This window comes from Urtica dioica, chromosome 7 (genome assembly GCF_054948205.1).
Source record: "Urtica dioica subsp. dioica isolate 48M chromosome 7, U.dioica_male_clone48M_v1_H2, whole genome shotgun sequence".
NCBI classification, from domain to species: Eukaryota; Viridiplantae; Streptophyta; class Magnoliopsida; order Rosales; family Urticaceae; genus Urtica; species Urtica dioica.
The window spans coordinates 29649017-29671534 of NC_142762.1; the positions used below are offsets into that span (position 1 = coordinate 29649017).

Sequence of the window (22518 nt, forward strand, 5' to 3'; positions counted from 1 at the left end):
ATTTAACACGACTATTAAATGGTTTAATTTAAATGGTTATGGATCAGTAAAAAAATAAACGGTCGGATTTGGATCTAAACTTCAAACACGATTAATAAATGGTCGGATTTGGTTCTAACAATTATTTATGCAAACACGATTAACACGGCACGATTACGACACGAACACGAAATTGCCATCCCTACATTTTACGACGTTTATTTTGAACTATTGTGAAATATGAGTGCTTTTACAACGGTACAGTGTACCGTTGTACAATCTCGCAGCGGTCAGGAGTACTTCTCGACGCAGCGAGATAAAGTCTGGACTTTGTACAACGGTCCACTATACCGTTATACAATCTCCTTGTGGCCAGGAGTACTTCTCGCCGTGGTGAGATAAAGTCATGATCTTGTACAACGGTACAGTGTACAATCTCGCCGCAGCGATGAGTACTTCTCGCCACGGCAAGATTGTTACAAAAAAAAATTATTTATCTCGTCGCGGCGATGAGTACTTCTACGGCGAGTTTTTAAAAAAAATTATTACATCATTACACAACAGTTCTAGTACCGTTGTGTAATATTTCGCCGCGGCGAGATATATGTGTCGCTGCAGCAAGAAATTCCACTGGCCTCTTCACTTACTCACTGTGGCGATGTGTAATTCCTGCCACGGCAAGATCTTCCATAACAGAACAAATATGCGTTGTAGAAGATCTCTCTGCGGCGAGAAAATTCCTCGCTTATCCGCTTTTTCGACGCCGCGATGTGTAATCCCCGCCACGGCGAGGTCTTCTACAATGGATATGTGTTCTGTTGTAGAAGAACTCGCTGCGGCTAAGTAGTGAAAAAAATCCACGATTTTTACAACAATCTACGACCGTTGCAAAAGCTTTTACAATGCTCAGCTAACCGTTGTAAAATACTGGATTACACAACGGTTAGCTAAGTGTTGTAGAATCTTTCTATAACACTGGATTACACAACTAAGCAGAAGTGTTGTAGAATTATTTCACAACAGTTTTTAAGTGTTGTAAAATCCACAATTTGTAGTAGTGCGAGAAAAGTTTATTGGGGGGTTTTTGGTCGTGCTCTATTCTTCTTCTTCTTCAAGTTATTGTTCAGAGCCGATATGATGAAGGCGCCAATGGAGAGGGTTGCAGTGAGACCAGTGCGGTGGTGGCCGGCGAGGGGGTGACGATGGTCGTGCTCTTGTTTTTTTTTTTTTTTTGTTCTTCTGGTTGTGCTGTTAAACTCAAAAAATTGTCTTTTATTTCTTGTTTTTATAAAAAAAAAATAGTTTATTTATTTATTTTAACAAAATTACTAATTTACCCTTTAAAAATTGGTTATGTGAGAATTACATGCTCAAAATAATTAACGGAATATTTTTAACAAAAGAGGCAACGTGATAATAGATCAAGAGTTCAAAGGAATTCATGTAATATATCCTTATATTAACTCCGGTTGAAGGTCGAAAAACAAGAAAATATAAATAGCTCATAACTACTTGAATTTTATCCAAAAATAAGTTTAAAATAAGGTAATATAATAATTCTATATCCTAGAATTATCACTTTATATCTCCATCAGTTGTTCGGTTGCAATCTGATTACTTATGGTCAAAATCACAACAACACGAACCATCGGTTACAAACATATAAGAATAAAAAAAATGGACTTAAAAGAAGATTGTTTAGAGACTCACAAGCACCATAAAAATCTCATAGTTGGATTTTTTTTCCTCAGCTGCTTATGAACAACATATTGAAATAACTGTTGAATAATTAAACTTGATTTTGGGTTATAGTATTTGGGCATAATTATTTCTAGTTGTAGTTTGGGCCTTTAGTATTTTGGACCTAGTTAAGTGGTCATATTATCTAGAATATTCTTGATATGCCTAGAGAGCTTAGAGAGAATAAATTCTAGAATAATCTTATGATATCTAAGATAGTCATTAATAAGGAGAATTCTCTAGAAAAAGGTTGTATCTAGAGATTTCCATAGACTAGTATAAATAGGTTTGTAATCCCACACTTTTGTATCAAGCCAAAAAATAAAAATTTATCTTTTCTATAAAGAAATTCTCCACCTCTCTACTTTATACCCAAGCCTCCAAATTTCCAAACTTTTTCCCTAAACACCCAAAATATCTAAACACTTTCTGCACCAACCCAAATCTTCCTTCCAACAAAGTGGTATCAGAGCTACAAGATCCTCCTAAAGATGGCGAATAGCGGTGTTCCCTTCCAAGTCCCTATGCTCACGAAGAGCAACTATGATAACTGGAGTCTTAGAATGGTGGCTCTCCTTGGTGCACACGACGTGTGAGAGATGGTCGAGAAAGGCCACACTGACCCAGAGAACGAAGGTAGTCTATCTCAAACTCAAAAGGATAGTTTGAGAGACTCAAGGAAGAGAGACAAGAAGGCTCTCTATCTAATCTACCAACAGTTAGATGAAGACACGTTTGAGAAGGTCTTGGGAGCAAAGTCGGCCAAAGAAGCTTGGGAGAAGCTTCGAACCTCTTACAAGGGAACGGATCAAGTCAAGAAGGTACGTCTTCAAACTTTAAGAGGAGAGTTTGAAGCCTTGCATATGAGAGAAGGTGAACTCGTCTCCGATTATTTCTCTAGAGTCTTGACGGTTACCAATAACCTCAAAAGAAACGGCGAGAAGTTAGATGACGTGAGAATCATGGAGAAGGTTCTTAGATCCATGGATTTGAAGTTCGAGCATATCGTCAGTGTCATCGAAGAGACGAAGGACTTGGAGGCCATGACAATGGAGCAACTCATCGGGTCGCTTCAAGCTTACGAAGAAAAGAAAAAGAAGAAGGAAGATATCGTGGAGCAAGCACTCAAAACACGAGTCGATTCGACAAATGAAGATCGCGGTGGAAGCCAACAAAGAAGAGGTGGCGGTCAAGGACGAGGACGTGGACGAGGTTGGAGGCCCAATGACGACAACAACAACCAAAGATGAGAAAGCTCATCCAGAGGTCGTGGGAGAGGAGCCACAAAACCAAGGTATGACAAGTCACGGATCAAATGCTACAACTGTGAGAAGTTTGGGCATTATGCTTCCGAATGTAGAGCTCCGCGCAATAACATAGTTGAAGAGAAGGCCAGAAGAAAGAACCTAAGAAGACGCGACGGTTTTGTTGGCTCACAAAGACAACGAAAGGGGAGGAGATACACAATGGTACATTGATAATGGTGCGAGCAACCATATGTGCGGGCGAAAAAGCATGTTTGTAGAGCTTGACGAATCGGTGAAGGGGAACGTTGTTTTCGGAGATGAATCAAAGGTGGCGGTGAAAGGTAAATGAAACATTCTCATTTGATTGAAGAATGACGATCATCAATTCATTTCCAATGTCTACTACGTGCCAAACATGAAGAGAAACATCTTGAGCCTAGGACAACTCTTAGAGAAAGGTTATGATATTTGATTGAAAGATAGTAACCTTTCTATAAGAGACAATGCGAACAAATTCATTTCTAAGGCGCCGATGACAAGAAATAGGATGTTCATCCTCAACATTCAAAATGACGTCACACAATGGATGTGCTACAAGGAGGAGTCGTGGTTTTGGCATCTTCGATTTGGGCATCTCAACTTTGGAGGATTGGAGCTGCTCTCCAAGAAGGAAATGGTCAAAGGATTGCCCTCCATCAGCCACCCAAATCAAGTCTGTGAAGGATGTCTACTCGAAAATCAATTCAAAATGAGCTTTCCAAAAGAGTCAAGCTCAAGAGCTCAGAAGCCATTGGAACTCATACACACAGATGTGTGCGGTCCGATCAAGCCAAGATCACTTGGTAAGAGTAACTACTTCCTTCTCTTTATTGATGATTATTCAAGAAAAACATGTGTATACTTCTTGAAGGAGAAATCCGAAGTGTTTGAGAACTTCAAAAAGTTCAAAGCCTATGTTGAGAAGGAAAGTGGCCTTGTGATCAAAGCCATGAGATCCGACCGAGGAGGAGAAGTCACTTCAAACGAGTTCCAGAAGTATTGCGAAGACAACGGTATTCGGCGACAGCTAACGGTGCCAAGAACCCACCCAACAAAACGGAGTGGCGGAAAGGAAGTATAGAACAATCCTTGAGATGTCAAGGAGCATGCTCAAGAGCAAGAGACTACCAAAGGAGTTACGGGCAGAAGCAGTAGCATGCACAGTTTATCTATCAAACCAATCACCGACGAGAAGCATCCTGGGAAAAACTCCACAAGAAGCATGGAGTGGAAGAAAGCCCGGAATTTCTCATCTTAGAGTCTTCGGAAGCATAGTTCACGCTCATGTGTCGGACGAAAAGAGAAGCAAACTAGATGACAAGAGCGAAAAGTACATCTTCATCGGCTACGATACCAATTCCAAAGGCTACAAACTCTACAATCCAGATACGGGGAAGATGATCAGCAGCCGAAATGTCATCTTCGATGAAGAAGGAGAATGGGATTGGAGATCGAGCAATGAAAATTTTAACTTCTTTCCTCAATTTGAAGAAGATGATGTGGAGCAACCAGAGCAACTAAGAGAAGATGCGGCTATCCTACCGACTTCACCAACTCCCAGTTCTCAAGAAGACAAAAGTTCAAGTGAAAGGGCTCCTCACTTTAGAAGCTTGCGAGAGTTATACGAGGTAGCAGAAAATCAAGACAACCTTACTCTCTTTTGTCTATTTGCGGACTGCGAGCCTATGAACTTTCAAGAAGCCTTAGCAAAGAAGACTTGGAGAAACGCCATGGATGAAGAGATCAAGGCAATAAAGAAGAATGATACCTGGGAGTTAGCTTCACTTCCAAAAGCGCACAAGGCGATCGGTGTGAAGTGGGTCTACAAGGCAAAGAAGAATTCCAAAGGAGAAGTTGAAAGATATAAGGCGAGATTGGTGGCGAAAGGATATAACCAAAGAGTCGGCATCGACTATGACGAGGTATTTGCTCCTGTTGCTCGACTAGAAACTGTTAGACTAATCATATCGTTAGCGGCTCAAAACAAATGGAGGATACATCAGATGGATGTCAAATCCGCATTCCTAAATGGATTCCTTGATGAAGAAGTCTACATCGAGCAACCATAAGGATATGAAGTTAAGGGAGAAGAAGACAAAATCTTGAGGCTGAAGAAGGCTCTATATGGGCTGAAGCAAGCCCCACGAGCTTGGAATGCTCGAATTGATAAGTACTTCAAAGGAAAAGACTTCATCAAGTGTCCATATGAGCATGCACTTTATATCGAAATCCAAAACAATGATATATTGATTGTATGCTTGTATGTAGACGACTTGATCTTCACAGGGAGCAATCCAAGCATGTTCAAGGAGTTCAAGAAAGAGATGACGAATGAGTTTGAGATTGACATTGGGTTCATGTCTTACTACCTTGGTATTGAAGTGAAACAAGAAGACAATGGAATCCTTATTAGTCAAGAAGGCTATGCCAAAGAGGTGCTCAAGAAGTTCAAGATGGATGACTCAAACCCAGTCAGCATGCCAATGGAATGTGGAATCAAGCTGTCAAATCACAAGGAAGGAGAAAACGTTGATCCAACATTCTTCAAGAGTTTGGTTGGAAGCCTGCGATACTTGACGTGTACGAGGCCTAACATCTTGTATGCTGTGGGAGTCATCAGTCGACACATGGAGCATCCAACTACCACTCATTTGAAGGCGGCAAAGACGATTCTTCGCTTCTAATGATTACAAGCTTCTTGGATATAACGATAGCGACTGGGGTGGAGATATAGATGATCGAAAAAGCATAAGTGGCTTCGTGTTCTACATTGAAGACATAGCCTCCATGTGGATGTCGAAGAAATAACCGATTGTCACTCTTTCTACTTGCGATGCAGAGTACGTAGCTGCCACTTCATGTGTCTGTCACGCAATTTGGCTACGAAACTTATTGAAGGAGTTGAGTTTGCCACAAGAGGAGCCGACTAAGATCTTCGTGGACAACAAGTCAGCAATAGCCTTGGCGAAGAACCCAGTCTTCCATGATCGGAGTAAGCACATTGACACACGCTATCACTACATTAGAGAGTGTGTTACCCAAAAGGAGGTGCAATTGGAGAACATGAAGACCCATGACCAAGTACCGATATCTTCAGCAAGTCCCTCAAGCGCGAAGACTTTGTCAAGTTAAGAACTTTACTTGGAGTAGCAAAATCAAGTTTAAGAGGGGGTGTTGAATATTTAAACTTGATTTTGGGTTATAGTATTTGGGCCTAATTATTTCTAGTTGTAGTTTGGGCCTTTAGTATTTTGGGCCTAGTTAAGTGGTCATATTATCTAGAATATTCTTGATATGCCTAGAGAGCTTAGAGAGAATAATTTCTAGAATATTCTTGTAATATCTAGGATAGTGATTAATAAGGAGAATTCTCTAGAAAAGGTTGCATCTAGAGATTTCAATAGACTAGTATAAATAGGGATGTAATCCTACACTTTTGTATCAAGCCAAAAAATAAAAAGTTCTCTTTTCTATAAAGAAATTCTCCACCTCTCTACTTTATACCCAAGCCTCCAAATTTCCAAACATTTTCCCTAAACACCCAAAATATCTAAACACTTTCTCCACCAACCCAAAACTTCCTTCCAACAATAACAGCATATTGAAAACCATCTGATTACCTTATTCTTTGCAATATAATCAACCCGGCGAAGATAGCGTGAAGCATGGGCAAGATATATACCGCCATTCGGTCAACCACCTCGCTGGAGCTCACTCTCATAACCTCACCGAAAGCAGAAAAATATCTAAGGCTTGATTGATCTTAATTTTAGCGCCCACTCCAATCAAGTACATAGGCCGATATAGCGTGGTATTTGAATAAGAGCAAACGCGCGCAAAGTCCAGCGGCTAGCAGTTACTGCGACACAGAAGACAAAATCAAATCCCAAAATACATAAGATTACATTCCAAATTATTTATTCTCTAATTTATTACGTATTCTATTATTTTATATCAAGTGCATTCATTGGCTTGGCTGATGCTAGGCAATTACATTCACCTTGAGTTTTATTGGAATCTGACAACGAGAGAGAGAAAGATTCTACGAAGGAATTTCGGAAAAGAAGAAAAACTGAATTGATTTCATTGATTAACTGTAAAGGAATTTAATTCCTTATATACAAACAAACGTATAAGTTTAGTCAATACGACTAGTCGTACAAGCTAAAGAGAAGAAGACACTAGCTAACTAATAACAAATTAAAAACGACTAATTAGTGCACGTGACTTGTACACTAAGAAATAGACTATTCTAAACACTCTAACCCAAAACTCCCCCTCAAGATGAATTTGGTGCAAAGAGGCCGACCAAGTTCATCTTGGATGACAGTCTGAGAATCATCGGAGAGGGTAATGGTTTTGTGAAGATGTCTGCAACTTGAAGATGAGTCCGGATAGGAAGTAATTTCAGGGTTCTACGATTTAGATGACCCCGGACAAAATGTAGATCAATCTCATTGTGCTTGGTTCTCTCGTGATACGTTGGATTCGAAGCAATGTGCATTGCCGCTTGATTGTCACAGTAAATCACGGAGGCTGAGTCAGCAACAATCTGAAAGTCCTTAGCCAATTGCTATAACCACAAGACTTCACTCATGACCGCCGCAAGAGCTATATACTCTGCCTCTGCTGAACTCCTAGCCATCGTTGACTGCTTCTTCGACTTCCAAGCAACAAGAGCATGACCTACAAAAACACAATATCCAGTGATGGATCGTCTAGAATCAGTACATGTACCCCAATCAGCATCTGAAAAAGCATGAAGGTATACAGAAGAAGAAGAAGAAGGATAGAATAAGCCTAATCTTTGGTTAGACTTAATGTAACGAAGAAGATGATGTGCAGCATGTAGATGCTTGTCCCTTGGAGAATGAACAAATTGGCTTAAACAAATAACCGCAAAGGTAATATCTAGACGAGTAATGGTTATGTACAATAAACGACCAATGAGTCTTCTATAACCAGTAATATCAGTTAGCACATAAGTGTCATCAGATAAAGATAAGTCAACCCTAGTATTCATAGGGGTCTTGATAGGTTTAGAATCAAGAAAACCCGAGTCCTCAAGAATCTGAAAAGCATAATTCCTCTAACTTAAAACAATCCCTTTCTCTGACCTAGCAATTTCCAAGCCAAGGAAATATTTGAGATCACCAAGGTCCTTCAACCTAAAAACTATGCTGAGAAAGGTTTTAACATCAGCAAGAACAAGTTTATTTGGACCAGAAACAATGATGTCATCAACATACAATAAGATAGCAACAAAATTATTCCCACTACCACGAGTGTACAAAGAATAGTTAGATTTGGATTGAATAAAACCAATTCCCTGAACAGCCTCAATGAACTTCAAGTTCCACTGTCTAGAGGCCTGTTTAAGACCATAAATAGACTTATGTAGCCTGCAAACCAACTTCCCTGTATGTATTTTGTACTCCCTCTGAGGTAAATAACCAAGAGGCAGATCCATATATACTTCTTCAAATAAATCTCCATTAAGGAAAGCATTGCTAATGTCTAAATGAGACAAGTACCACTTTTGAGAGGAAGCAATACTGAGTAAAAACTTAACAGAGACTAATTTAGCAACGAGGGAAAAAGTACGAAGGAAATCAACTCCCTCTTGTTGAGTGTATCCTTTAGCAACTAATCGTGCTTTTCTTCTAGCTAAATTCCCATCAACATTCAACTTATTTGTGTAAATCCACCTGCAACCAATAGAGGTCTTGTTGGCAGGTAAAGGAACAACTGACCATGTATTATTAGCACGCATAGTAGTGATCTCTTTGTTGGTGAATCAAGCGCATATCAGACACGAACAATCGCTCTGATACCACTTGTTGAAGATGATTCTCCCATATAACCATATTAATGCGGAAAAATAATTAATTACGCTGATCATAAGCTAATTAAATTATGGTTATAATTAACAAGATCTAGTTATGTTTAATTAATTTAATTCACGAGAGCATATTTATCAAGCTACCGATTTGAAGAAAAACGAATAATTACATTGATTTTCGGTTCAGCTACAGAACGCTCCTAAACCAATCGCGTACTCCTAGCGTCCTCTTGATGAAGGACTCGAGGATGACACCTTAGTCTTCCGAAACGTAATCTCCGAGACGAATAAGAAAGATGAGTGGGCACAGTCTTTATCTCACTAGTGAATCCTACTTTTTCTCTCATCCATCAGATCAATATCTATGGGATATTATTCTCTATTTAAATAGAGAATATTTTATTTAGTGAGATAATAAAGGATAATATATTATTTCCCTTTAAATACATTTTCATATATTCTCCTAAATACTTTCCTTTAAATAAGGAGAGAATAAAAGATAATATCTTATATTATTCTCTCTCCTTTATTTAAACAACTAAAGAGAAAATATTGGTAAATACCAATTTGAAAATTTCGAACTTGATGGCACACGGCCAAGGTGATTTGCGCAAGTCCCTAGTGCCAAAACCCTAATTCGACTTTTCCATGTGTGCAAGGCCCAATTGCTTAAAACCCAATTAATCATTTATTTACTTGGTCCAAAAATAAACAAATAATTAATAATTGTTTATTTACTTGATCAAACAATAAATAAACAATTCTACCATAAATATTTATTTAATTATGCGAATACCCGTTTTCCATAATTAATGCTGTCAATCAGAATTACAGCAAGTGAGATTGATAATGATAAACATTATTATACGAAAGTTCTTATGCGCCTTTATCAGAGCCGAATCGGGGACTATGGATCTAGTAATAGAAGCTTAATAAATCCGATGAAAAAGACGAAATAATCCTTTCCATTTTTTCATCGATTCGTCTAATCTTGGTCAAATACTCCACTTTGTAAGCCAAGAATGAACTCTCCTTTAATACTAGAATTATATTTACTCATCGTGACGAGTGTCCACTGATATAGTCAGTTCGTGATCAAGACCCTCCAGGTTCAACCCGTGTCAAGAGAAGTCAATTTTTCCGTTATACTTCTCTTGATACATATTAGCCCTAAGCATTGTTGTTTCCCCAGCGAAAGATTCTTTCGAACGTTACTTACTTCGAAAGTGCTAGCAATCTATCGGTTCTGGAATCAACCCTTAGGTGAGTGAACATTAACCTTCTTTCAGGAAGGCTGGATTCCGTATTTGTAAATTACTTTCCACTCGAATCATGCTGTGAGAGTCCCAAGACATAAGCTGTGATTAGCATGGATAGCCTTTTAGCGAATGAGTCAAAGAGCTCAGTAACATGACCTAGTGTCCATGATCACTTCAGGATTCAGATCAAGTCTCACTGTGACCATCATAGCGGCCTCGGTTAGTGTGTCGTAATGGTCCATAAACGACACATCTACAACCAAGACATGTCCAAGTCGTACACTTACCACAAATGTAGAATGCTCCCACATAGTGATCAGCCTTCACCTATGTGTTCTAGATATATGACTTTAGATATAGCTTTCCAGGCGTATATAAGTCATCGACCTCATTTTAGCTCACCGCCCGAACTCAGGTGCCCAGCACGTGACTCGGTTTAATACGGAGGATATGGAAGATTGTTGTTATTGATTCTAATTGTTTAGAAATCAACCCACTAATCATATAATGCTAATAAAGTAATCATTATCGAATTTAGTAATCATTTACTCATTATCTTCAAGTGGGCAATATTCTCAACAATCTCCCACTTTGACCAGAGAAGATAAGTTTCCTTCAGCCAATTTAATTCTTTGCCATCATTATAGACGGTTTAGACTTTGACCCAGGATTGAGATTCCCATCATATGTATTCCCACTTTTATCTATACTCTTTATGTCGATCTGACATATGTCCCATTTTCATATTATTCTAGTTCATGCATTTTTGCAAGTGATCTTTGACTTACCATTTAAGGTCAAGTCAAATTGTTCATAGTAAATAAATTTACTTTAGAACAGATTAACACTTCGCATACCTTTAGATTATACACCAGACTTTATATCTAAAGATAACACGTCTCTCTATCAAGGTGTACATCCCTTTGGTGCCAAAACAGGTTGCACCATTGCATGGTTTGATCTCATCACACCACTTACTATAGTGTGATTTATTGAACGTGTTTAAATAAGAACTTATTGACCTATTTCCATTACTTGGTTATTTATAGTTCATCCTTGTTTGTCGTGTTTATATTCAATATATACACATGACTTTAAGGATCTACTATATTTAAATAACTAAGTATCTCACTATTTCCAGAAATTACAGTGTTTACAACACATGTAGTTATTCTCGGAAATACGACATTGTCTAAGATCTAATTATTAGTCCTTTTAAAGACAATGTCAATAGCTTCAACATTGAGCTCATACCTTATATGAATAAGTATGTTTGAGACATAATGGAACGAGCATGTCGTTTCTAAATTTAATTTTAGAAACAGTTAGCTCAGTCAATTTACTTGTGTCATAATGAGGTCTAGAACTATAATAGTAATGACTTTATTCATGACACTTGTTTAGAAGCTACACTTATCGATCATTCTCAAAATATTGATTATAACAAACATCCATGTACAATCATGATTAGTTTGTTAAGTACTTAGGATCTACCTTTCATATTTCAAAAGTTTTAGTAGTATAACTACTTCGATCCATGTCTTTATGTTATTGGAACTTCATCCTCAAAGGACAGTTCATCTTCAATTTTGAAGATCCCTAATGAAGTGGTTCGTGGTATCAGAAAGAAAAGTATCATTGATGATAGTGTCTCTCCTTAAGAGCTCAATCCCTTACCTTATAACTTATTAAAGCTTAAACCATTTCATTAATCCTTTTATAGATCTCTCTATTCCTTTAAGCTAATAGCTTAACAGGTAGATCTATTAAATATGGGCTAATAACTTTCAGACAAGTTAGTTTGATCGAGAGTGATATCACAAGATCATGTCTTTCCATTTAAGGAAAGTTTATTGTTGATGAGAGTGACAAGGATCCATTCTAGGATGCTCCCACTAGGTTATTGATTTTAACGACAAGATAATTCAAAATTATCATTCCTTTCAATTCATTGATTTATGTGGCAAGGTAATCATTTATTAATTACTCTTCCACTTTAATTATTGAATAATAGCATATACATTCCGATTAAGGATGCCATCTTCAATGATGAGTTTAATCCTATGAAGGATGTTGCTATTAATTGAACAACAAGTGGCTAGATTTCATTAAAGAAAGCTCCCACTCTTTTATTGAACAATAGTGACTAGAATCCAATTAAGGATGCCCCCACACAATAATATTGATTATTTAGTGGCTAGGTTCCATTTAAGGATGCTCCCACTCAATCAATACGAATATTAGTGACTAGGTTCCAATTAAGGAAGCTCCCACTAATTTAATTCATCATCAGCAATAACTTTTAGTTGTGTCTCTTTTATTACTTATTATTCGCACAAGTCATTGTCGAATAATGGTAATAATTATTTAGACGCTTTCAAAGCTCTAAATGGTTCTGAAACATATTCAAAATAAGAATTTAATGAAGCAATAAAAGCTAATTAAATTCTAACAGAGATAATAACTTAGAAAATATTTATATTTATTTATTGTGCTTCTATATAGCATACGAACGGAAAAAAATGACCTTCATATTCTATACATTTTTCATAAGGACATAAGCATTCATGCATATTCAAATATCATAAACGCAATCAAGGCATTCAATTATAGAAGGAAATATTTAAAGACACAACCATGTGTTCATAAATAATGTAATAAAACATAAAAAAAAGAAAGATTCATCCTATCTGGAATAACTATAAAGGCTACAGTCCAGAAAACCTCGGATCATTAAATGACACATCTCATGTTCAAAAATAAATCCAAAAATGAAAGTAATAAAACTAGCGGGTAATTAGATCGTCAAACGGAGCATGAGCTTATCTACAATTCGGGCTTGAATTCGACATTGTTCATCAAGCTCGTCTACACACGTGTGCTCCATCAGATCTGCTCTGCAACAAGAAAAGAAGTATGCTCATGAATAATTATCCCCAAAACATTTTTAGGATATCTTTAATCATGAATTTTAAGGTACCATACCAGCATTCTTCTTGTTTTTCTCAAGCTCAGCCAAGTACAAAGGACAATGCCTCTTCCAATGGCCTTCAGTGTTGCAGTGGTGGAATTTACCAATGCTTTCTCGCTTCTTCTGTTTTCCTTTTCCACTTCTCTTGAAGTTCTTCCTTTCCTTCTTAGCGGGACCTTTTCCCTTTGAAGTATTTGGGCGTGCCTTAGATGACTCAGCACCAGAAGTCAACTTCTTATTGGTTTTATGCGAAGAACTCTTGTCAGCATAGAGAGCCGACCCTTTGTTCTTCCCATGTCGAGTTATAGACTAGAAAGTCTGTAGTTCATTCAACAGCTGAGACAGTCCATACGTCAACTTGTTCATGATGTAGTTGGACGTAAACTGTATGAAGTCACTCGAAACGGAATTCAGGATTATTCCCACCTAAGTAACCTCATCCATCTGTGCCCCATGGAGTTCAACTTCGGTGAAGTAGTTAGTCGTCTTCATGACATGATCCCTCACCGGAGTTCCCGCAATCATCCTAGTGCTAGTTCACTTACGGGTGAGCTCAATGCGGGCTTGCTCGCTTTGCATCCCAAACATTTGTTGCAACGAGTCAAGGATCTCCACAGCGGTCTCCATCCCTTCCATCTTAGTTCGCAACACATCAGATATGCTTGCGAGCATGTAGGCCACCGCCTTGTTATTGGCAGTAGTCCACTTGTCATAGTCCTCCCTCAAGTTCTTGGAGGCACCATGAGCAGGAAGAGGAGGTCTGTCTTCAGTGAGGATAAAGCGAATGCTTTCACTCACAAGCACAATGTTGAGATTCGACTTCCACTTAGGGAAGTTATCTCCAGTCAGGACGTCTTTCGACAACAGGGTCATAATAGGGTTCGACATGATTACTAAAAACATAAAAGTACATTTATTAGCAATATGAAAAGAAACAACCATCAATATAATTTAGGAAATAAAAACTATAATGCAAACATGCACGGGATAAAAAAAAACTAATCAAAAGAACCCAGTTTTTATATTCCAAGGTAATTCGACTAATAGCCACAATCCGTTTCACTCTGGTGACGTAATGGAGTGCACCTAGTGAAAATGAGAACCATCTCAGATTATTGAGCAATCATAGTACATGTACCTTCATAACTATGCTCACTAACTACCAATTTTATAGGAATCTTTGGCCACATGAGCAACCACCGGTTGGTTCATGCATGAGTCAACCCAACATTTCAGTGAAAGAAATCTAGCTCATACGCACTAGCGTAATTAGTACACGCATAGATCAACCCTCCCACCTATCGTCAGAGACACAACCTTGGTATTGGAATCAGAAAAGCCCTTCCGAATGGAACTGACCACCATGTTTAGAAAACCACCGGTCACGAGGGGATCTTTCATCCTCACGGTGTTGTGTCAATGTTGGAGACCTTACGACTCAATAAACTTTCAGTATTTAAATTTTTCTAGCATTAACTTTAATCTAGATGATCCACTCGAGTTAACTAAGTCATATTAAAAACTCGAGTGTTTCTAAGCTACCCTTATGTTTCGATATAGCTTAGTGATTAGGAATTCGTGACATCTAGTTTTGATTATCCTAATAGTATTGGCTTGGTGACAAAGCTCATGACAGCTACTCTTATCGGCTTGGTGACAAAGCTCTCCGATCCGTTCAACTCATTCATTAATTAACTATCCTAATCCAATTAGACAATTTTAATGAATGAAAGCCCATGACAACCATTAACATACGATACATGATCTAAGTTATAGCATACAAGCATGGCATAGTAATTAAATAAAGAAGCAAGAGCATGAAAGAATGGTTTGATTCGGATCCTATTTGATTCTATAAAGTAAATCAAGATGAGCCCAATCATATTGGCCCATGGATTCAATTGGGCCCATTCTTATGTCCTTTAGAAAAATAAATCAATATCAAATTATTTAATTTTTCCAATTTTTTTTTTATCGAAAAAATTAATTAAGTAAGGGCGCATTCCAATGTCCCATTTAAAATAAATGGATATCATAATCATTTATTTTGTAATGTTTTAAATAAAAATCATTAGGGCTCAGCCCATACAATTAATTGAATAAAACATTTAAAAACTTATTTTTTTCGGTAATTTTTTTTAATGAGTGAGCCCGTGGGCCCACTAGGGTTTCCGGGCTGAGGCCCGGACGAATCCTCTAATCTTGACATAGGTCAAGATTAGACTTGAGGCTGCACCGGACCGTTGCCGCCACGAGGGCGCGGCCCGCCACGAAGAGGACGGCCGAGACTTGTCACAAAATTTTGTGACAAGTTTTCTTGTGGCGTAGTCGTGGAGGCTTTCTTCGTCCGTCATGCTTCTTCGTTGTGTGTCCGTCTCTCGCCGATCGTCGTGATAAAAAACGTCGCACCATCAGATTAAAACAATAATAATAATAATAATTACGTAAAGCCTATACCCTTTGAATTTTGGGTTTACAAAAAATATAGAAAAGCGAGAATCAAATATTTTACAATCAAACCACGAATCACAATCCACATATCATATATTGAATTGCATGAAATTCACATTCACATATAATTTCATTCAAACCATATTTAAATTAATTACAAGAACGAATCGATTAATTAATCATAACATCTAACTCTAATACCACCTGTTGGTGAATCAAGCGCGTATCAGACATGAACTATCGCTCTGATACCACTTGTTGAAGATGATTCTCGCATATAACCATATTAATGCGGAAAAATAATTAATTACGCTGATCATAAGCTAATTAAATTATAGTTATAATTAACAAGATCTAGTTATGTTTAATTCATTTAATTCACGAGAGCATATTTATCAAGCAACCGATTTGAAGAAAAATGAATACTTACATTGATTTTCGGTTCAGCTACAGAACACTCCTAAACCAATCGCGTACTCCTAGCGTCGTCTTGATGAAGGACTCGAGGATGACACCTTAGTCTTCCAAAACATAATCTCCGAGACGAATAAGAAAGATGAGTGGGCACAGTCTTTATCTCACTAGATGGCGAAACTAGGTGTTTCGAGATCTCGCTCTTATTTTACTAAGAATGAAAACGAATTTCCGAGGGAAGGGAGAGGCAGAAGTGCACGGCCAAGGGAGGCTAGAATGCACGAATTTTTTCAATAATTAATTGCTTAATTTTGCCTTCCCATGAACCCCTATTTATAGTACTAAAAGGAGATATTCATGGAACCTTCCAGAATATATTATTTCATTTTATTGTGTTCACATTACAGGATTTAATCTAGGCCCTTGGATCTCAACAAGTGAATCTTACTTTTTCTCTCATCCATCAGATCAATATCTATGGGATATTATTCTATATTTAAATAGAGAATATTTTATTTAGTGAGAGAATAAAGGAGATTATATTATTTCCCTTTAAATATATTCTCATATATTCTCCTAAATACTTTCCTTTAAATAAGGAGAGAATAAAAGACAATATCTTATATTATTCTCTCTCCTTTATTTAAACAACTAAAGAGAAAATATTGGTAAATACCAATTTGAAATTTTCAAACTTGATGGCACAGTGCCAAGGTGATTTGCGCAACTCCCTAGGGCCAAAACCCTAATTCGTCTTTTCCATGTGTGCAAGGCCAAATTGCTTAAAACCCAATTAATCATTTATTTACTTGGTCCAACAATAAACAAACAATTAATAATTGTTTATTTACTTGATCAAACAATAAATAAACAATTCTACCATAAATATTTATTTAATTCTGCGAATAGCCGTTTTCCAGAATTAATGCTGTCAATCACAATTACAGCAAGTGAGATTAATAATGATAAACATTATTATACGAAAGTTCTTATCCGCCTTTATCAAAGCCGAATCGGGGACTATGGACCTAGTAATAGAAGCTTAACAAATCCGATGAAAAAGACGAAATAGTCATTTCCCTTTTTTCATCGATTCGTCTAATCTTGGTCAAATACTCCACTTTGTAAGCCAAGAATGAACTCTCCTTTAATACTAGAATTATATTTACTTATCGTGACGAGTGTCCACTGATATAGTCAGTTCGTGATCAAGACCCTCCAGGTTCAACCCGTGTCAAGAGAAGTCAATTTTTCCGTTATACTTCTCTTGATACATATTAGCCCTAAGCATTGTTGTTTCCCCAGCGAAAGATTCTTTCGAACGTTACTTACTTCGAAAGTGCTAGCAATCTATCGGTTCTGGAATCAACCCTTAGGTGAGTGAACATTAACCTTCTTTCAGGAAGGCTGGATTCCGTATCTGTAAATCACTTCCCACTCGAATCATGCTCTGAGAGTCCCAAGACATAAGCTGTGATTAGCATGGATAGCCTTTTAGCGAATGAGTCAAAGAGCTCAGTAACATGACCCAATGTCCATGATCACTTCAGGATTCAGATCAAGTCTCACTGTGACCATCATAGCGGCCTCGGTTAGTATGTCGTAACGGTCCTTAAACAACACATCTACAACCAAGACCTGTCCAAGTCGTACACTTACCACAAATGTAGAATGCTCCCACATAGTGATCAGCCTTCACCTATGTGTTCCACATATATGACTTTAGATATAGCTTTCCAGACGTAAATCAGTCATCGACCTCGTTTTAGCTCACCGCTCGAACTCAGGTGCCCAACACGTGACTCGGTTTAATACAGAGGCTATGAAATATTGTTGTTATTGATTCTAATTGTTTAGAAATCAACCCACTAATCATATAATGCTTATAAAGTAATCTTATTATCGAATTTAGTAATCATTTACTCATTATCTTCAAGTGGGTAATATTCCCAACACTCTTCTGCCATTGCTCTCCTCTAATCCTCTGACTTGACAGCAATGTGGTAGAAAGATGGCACTGAATTAGCTGTGACATACAAAACAAGATTTCTAAAGCCAACAAAAAATCTGTTATATTTAAGCATTTTATCAATAGTATTCTTAGATTTATAACTTTGACCTGTTTTAAGTAAGTTGCAATGATAGTCTTTGAGATAGACTGGTGGAACATGAGTCCTTGAAGACTTTCTGATTGTTGAATCATGAAGATCAGGTTGATCAAGAATGGCCACCGGCTGGGCAGGTTGATCAATGATTGGTTCTTGTGGGGCAAGGATATCAGGACCATAAGATGGCTCAGGGTGATGGATATGTGTTTGATCATCATGGACACTCTCAGAAACACGAGACTCATGAGAAGAGTGAATCATGTTATGAGTCAAGACATGTAAAGAAAGGCCTGCAAAAGGATCATCCATGTTGTTAGTATGCTGCACGTTCTTAATAGCGAAGATATTTTCATAGAAAAAAACATCACGAGATATGAAGACATCCTTGGTATTCATATCCAAGAGTCTGTAGCCCTTAAGCCCTTGAGGGTAGCCAATCATGGAACATTTCCGAGCTCTAGGCTCAAACTTTAACCTATGTGCACTCAGAGTAGAAGCTAAGCACAAGCACCCAAAAACTCTCAAATGACTATGTTCAACCTCCTTGTTATACAGAATTTCATAAGGAGTAAGATGAGATAAATTAGGGGTAGGAGTACGTTTAATAAGATATGTAGCAGTCAACACACAATCTGTCCAAAAAGTAATAGGAACATGTGACTGAAAAAGCAAGGCTCTAGCAACATTAAGAAGATGCTGGTGCTTTCTTTCAGGCACATAATTTTGCTGTGTTGTTTCAACACAAGAAAACTGATGTACAATCCCATGCTTAAAAAAATCAGTGAAGGTTAGTTCCTTTGCATTATCAGAACGAAACTGCTTGATAGTAGTAGAAAATTGATTCTTCACATAAGCACAAAACTTAGGAAAAACAGTATGCACATAAGATTTTCAACAAGAAAATCCAACAATACATGCTTTTATCATCAACAAGGGTAAGAAAATATCTGTGAAAATTACGAGAAGTAACCTTATAAGGTCCCCACATGTCACAATGTATCAGATCAAACACATTAGCAAGAAAATGATTTGCAGAGACAAAGGGCAATCTATGTTGCTTAGCTAAGGGAAAAATTTAACAAGGCAAGTTCTTATCATGATAAAAAACAGAACAAGGTAAACGAGATTTCAAAAAATCTAAACGCTTGAAAGAAAGGTGACCTAGCCTTTGATGCCAAGTCTGTGCTGTCACTTTATTCACATAGATAGCAGAAGTGGTGATGATGTCTTTGGTGAGAACATATAAATCCTTACATAGCCTACCATTCCCAATCATCTACGAGTGATTGATATCTTGAATGAAGAAGGAATCACAGATGAAAGTAACAGCAACCTTAGAGTCTTTGGTTAAAGCATTGAAAGAAATCGAGTTAAACCTGAAGCTAGGGACATATAGAACATAATGAAGAGAGAGATCAGAGTTCAAAACCATGTCACCTATAAAATAGACAGGAATGATAGTGCGGTTTGGCAAAGTAGTAGTATAGTTAATAACACTCATAAGTCTATTAAAAAGAGATTTTTCAGCACTAATATGTCTAGTACAACTAGAGTCCATAATCCAAGTGCCTAGAGAAGAATTAGTGCAAGAGAAAAATTAACCAAACCATATAAACCTCTCTTTGAAGAAGTGAGACTGACTTCTCCAGATGTGGACACTTGATTGGAGAGATGGCTGATTAGCTGATGGATTTGCTCGGATGAGAGGCTGGAAGAGGTGTTGCTCAGGGCAGATCCGTCGATGATTCCTCCCATACCAGTTGCATCCACTGCATTTGCTTAAGGCTTGGTCTTGAATTTGTATCCTGGTGGATAACCATGGATCTTGTAGCACTTATCGATTATGTGACCCAGCATCTTGCAATGCGTACACATTGGACGATCCTTGCCTTTGAACTTCTTTTGATCATCCTTGACCGTCATAGCCAGCGAGTTTGACTGATCTGTGTTGGCAAGAATATCCAATCCAATCATTCTCTAAGTCTCTTATTGAGTGAGAAGTGCATAGACTTTACTCATTGGTGGAATAGGCTCCATCAACAGAACTTGACCACGCATATGTGTAGGTGTCATCAAGCCTCATCAGAAATTGCATGACATACTCAAATTGAGCATAGTCATTTAATTTCGCTTTTCCTCCGCAAGAACAAGCGCAAGTGCATTCTGGTTTGAATTCACACAATTCTTCATGGAGCGACTTTGATTTGGTGAATTAGACGCCGATAGTCTTCTGATCTTGAGCAAGATTGACGAATTCGTGTCTGAGCTGAAAAATCTGTGGACCATTGCTCTATTGAAATCGATCTTTGAGATCATTCCATATTTCCTTGGCAGTTCCTCCATAAAGAAGGCTTCCAGCAATTTCTTTGCTCACAAAATTCATGATCCACGCCACAATAGTACTGTTGTTGCGACTCCATAGGTGGACGAAAACTGGATCCTTTGGAGGAGGTTTCTTGATAGAACCATCAATGAAATCTAATTTGTTCTTCGCCTTAAGGATAAACATCATCGATTGACTCCACGCCGTGTAATTCGTGCCGACAAGAACATTTGAGACAAGAGAGCCTCCAGAAGAATCAGAGTGATGCAAATAGTATGGATCATCAAGAATAGACCTAGGTCTCTGGTTGTTGTTGATTCTGGTGATTGGCGATTCCAGCGATGAAGCTTCCTGATCCGGCATGATCGCGAAAAGGAAAGGAGCTCAAAGATGAGGAGAGGAAAAACGCTTGAGGTCGGAGAAGATAATCAGAAAGAGCGGAGTAGCTCTGATACCATATTGGAATCTGAGAACGAGAGAGAGAAAGATTTTACGAAGGAATTTCGGAAAAGAAGAAAAACTGAATTGATTTTACTGACTAACTGTAAAGGAATTTAATTCCTTATATACAAACAAACGTACAAGTTTAGTCAATACGACTAGTCGTACAAGCCAAAGAGAAAAACGACACTAACTAATAAAAAGCTAAAAGCGACTAATTAAGTGCACGTGACTTGTACACTAAGAAACAAACTAATCTAAACACTCTTACCCAAAAAGTTTGGCTAAATAGTTTAAAGTAATAAGAGAAAGGGGTAATTAATTTGCCTAAAATATTTTGTAGTTAATCATCGGCAAATCGTTTTCCGGGGAACCAAGAGGTAAGTGCTTAAATTGCTGTTCAAGCTAAGTGAATGACATAGCACTTCATCGTGACCCCAGAAGGACCCTTGTAGCACAATAATTTGTGACATGTTTCTTTAACCGAGAGAACAGCTTTTATATGTCTAGGTCCATTTAATGATTTTGTTGTGTATCAGAGGAAATTTTTATTTTTTTTAGAGAGCGTAAAAACTCTCATCATCACGCAACCTGGTACAAACCATGTTGCATTCATTCTGGTGGTCGTGAGACTCTAGATTTGACTTATAGTTAATATGAGTTGCAAAATAGTATAGCTATCAGGAAAATATATATGAGGTCAGGTTAAGAGTGCATTATTTATCAATTATAGTAAAATAGAGTTTCAATATTATCATATAGACAAAGTGTAAAGGAAAGAATATTCATCTTGATTCACGCTTCTGTTTGATAATTAAACAACCATTAGTTCTAGGTTTCCTATTATTTTTTTCTCATATACGTCTATTCACAAACATGAACTTAATTAGGGCTTTTATTGGATAACAGATAGTACTATTCACAAAAAACTACTTATTGATGAGTAAGTAGGTATACATTGGACAAGACCAAGAGTCGTATTTGCTTGTTGTATCAACATCTAGTATTATTAACTCGATTGTTTGTGAATGGTTGTAGTCCTACTCAACAACTGTCCGACATGGAAGGGCAATTTGGTCCTTTAAGAACTACATGTCACGCTAAATGATCAATAGTACAAGCATATTATGTTGAACTTAAGATATTTGCCGAGAAAGTGTACCAAAACTTGAACCCCGTTGATAGGCCACCAATAATTCAAATGGTAAATAGATCATCTGACAATCCTTACACGTCACTTTTTCACAATTGGAGCTCTTGCATTTTTGTTATTGTTGTTATTACGTGTCATGAACGAAGACATGAGAAAGTTAAGATTAAACACACTCTTTTGAATATTCATATTGCTTTACCTTCTACAAATTTCTCAAACATTGCTTGGATTACATATAATTTAGTCCCGTAGCCACGTTCATTTTATTTATCCGATATATTAATTGGATTATACACAACATACTATATAGGTGGAGGTTTAAAATCAATATCCCGGAAACAATTCCGCTAGGAAATTATGAATAATAACAATACTAATGATAATAATACAGCTATGAGCTAATACAGAGAGAGAATGAAAAGACAGGACGTGACCTAATTGAGTTAATTGATCAAGTATATGATAAATTTGGAATGAGTATAAGCCATCTTGAATACATATCGCCGAAATATATTGAAATGTGCCTAATTTCAACCTTCTATTAATTCATT

General features: G+C 37.5%; 2 protein-coding genes across 2 annotated transcripts; one reads left to right on the plus strand and one right to left on the minus strand.

Moving 5' to 3' along the window:
* The first annotated feature begins 2318 nt into the window (after positions 1-2318).
* LOC149390713 (uncharacterized) lies at positions 2319-2969 on the plus strand. Its single transcript, XM_089619843.1, has one exon. It carries the CDS (start codon positions 2319-2321, stop codon positions 2967-2969), a length of 651 nt encoding a protein of 216 aa, XP_089475969.1.
* Positions 2970-20340: 17371 nt separating this feature from the next.
* On the minus strand, positions 20341-20736 carry LOC149390714 (uncharacterized). The gene has a single exon (XM_089619845.1). The coding sequence runs from the start codon at positions 20734-20736 to the stop codon at positions 20341-20343; it is 396 nt and encodes a 131-aa protein (XP_089475971.1).
* Between the last annotated feature and the right edge of the window lie 1782 nt (positions 20737-22518).

Excerpts from the sequence above, each read along its gene's own strand:
- LOC149390713 (XM_089619843.1), top strand. The coding sequence starts at position 2,319 with ATGGTCGAGAAAGGCCACACTGACCCAGAGAACGAAGGTAGTCTATCT.
- LOC149390714 (XM_089619845.1), bottom strand. The coding sequence starts at position 20,736 with ATGCCGGATCAGGAAGCTTCATCGCTGGAATCGCCAATCACCAGAATC.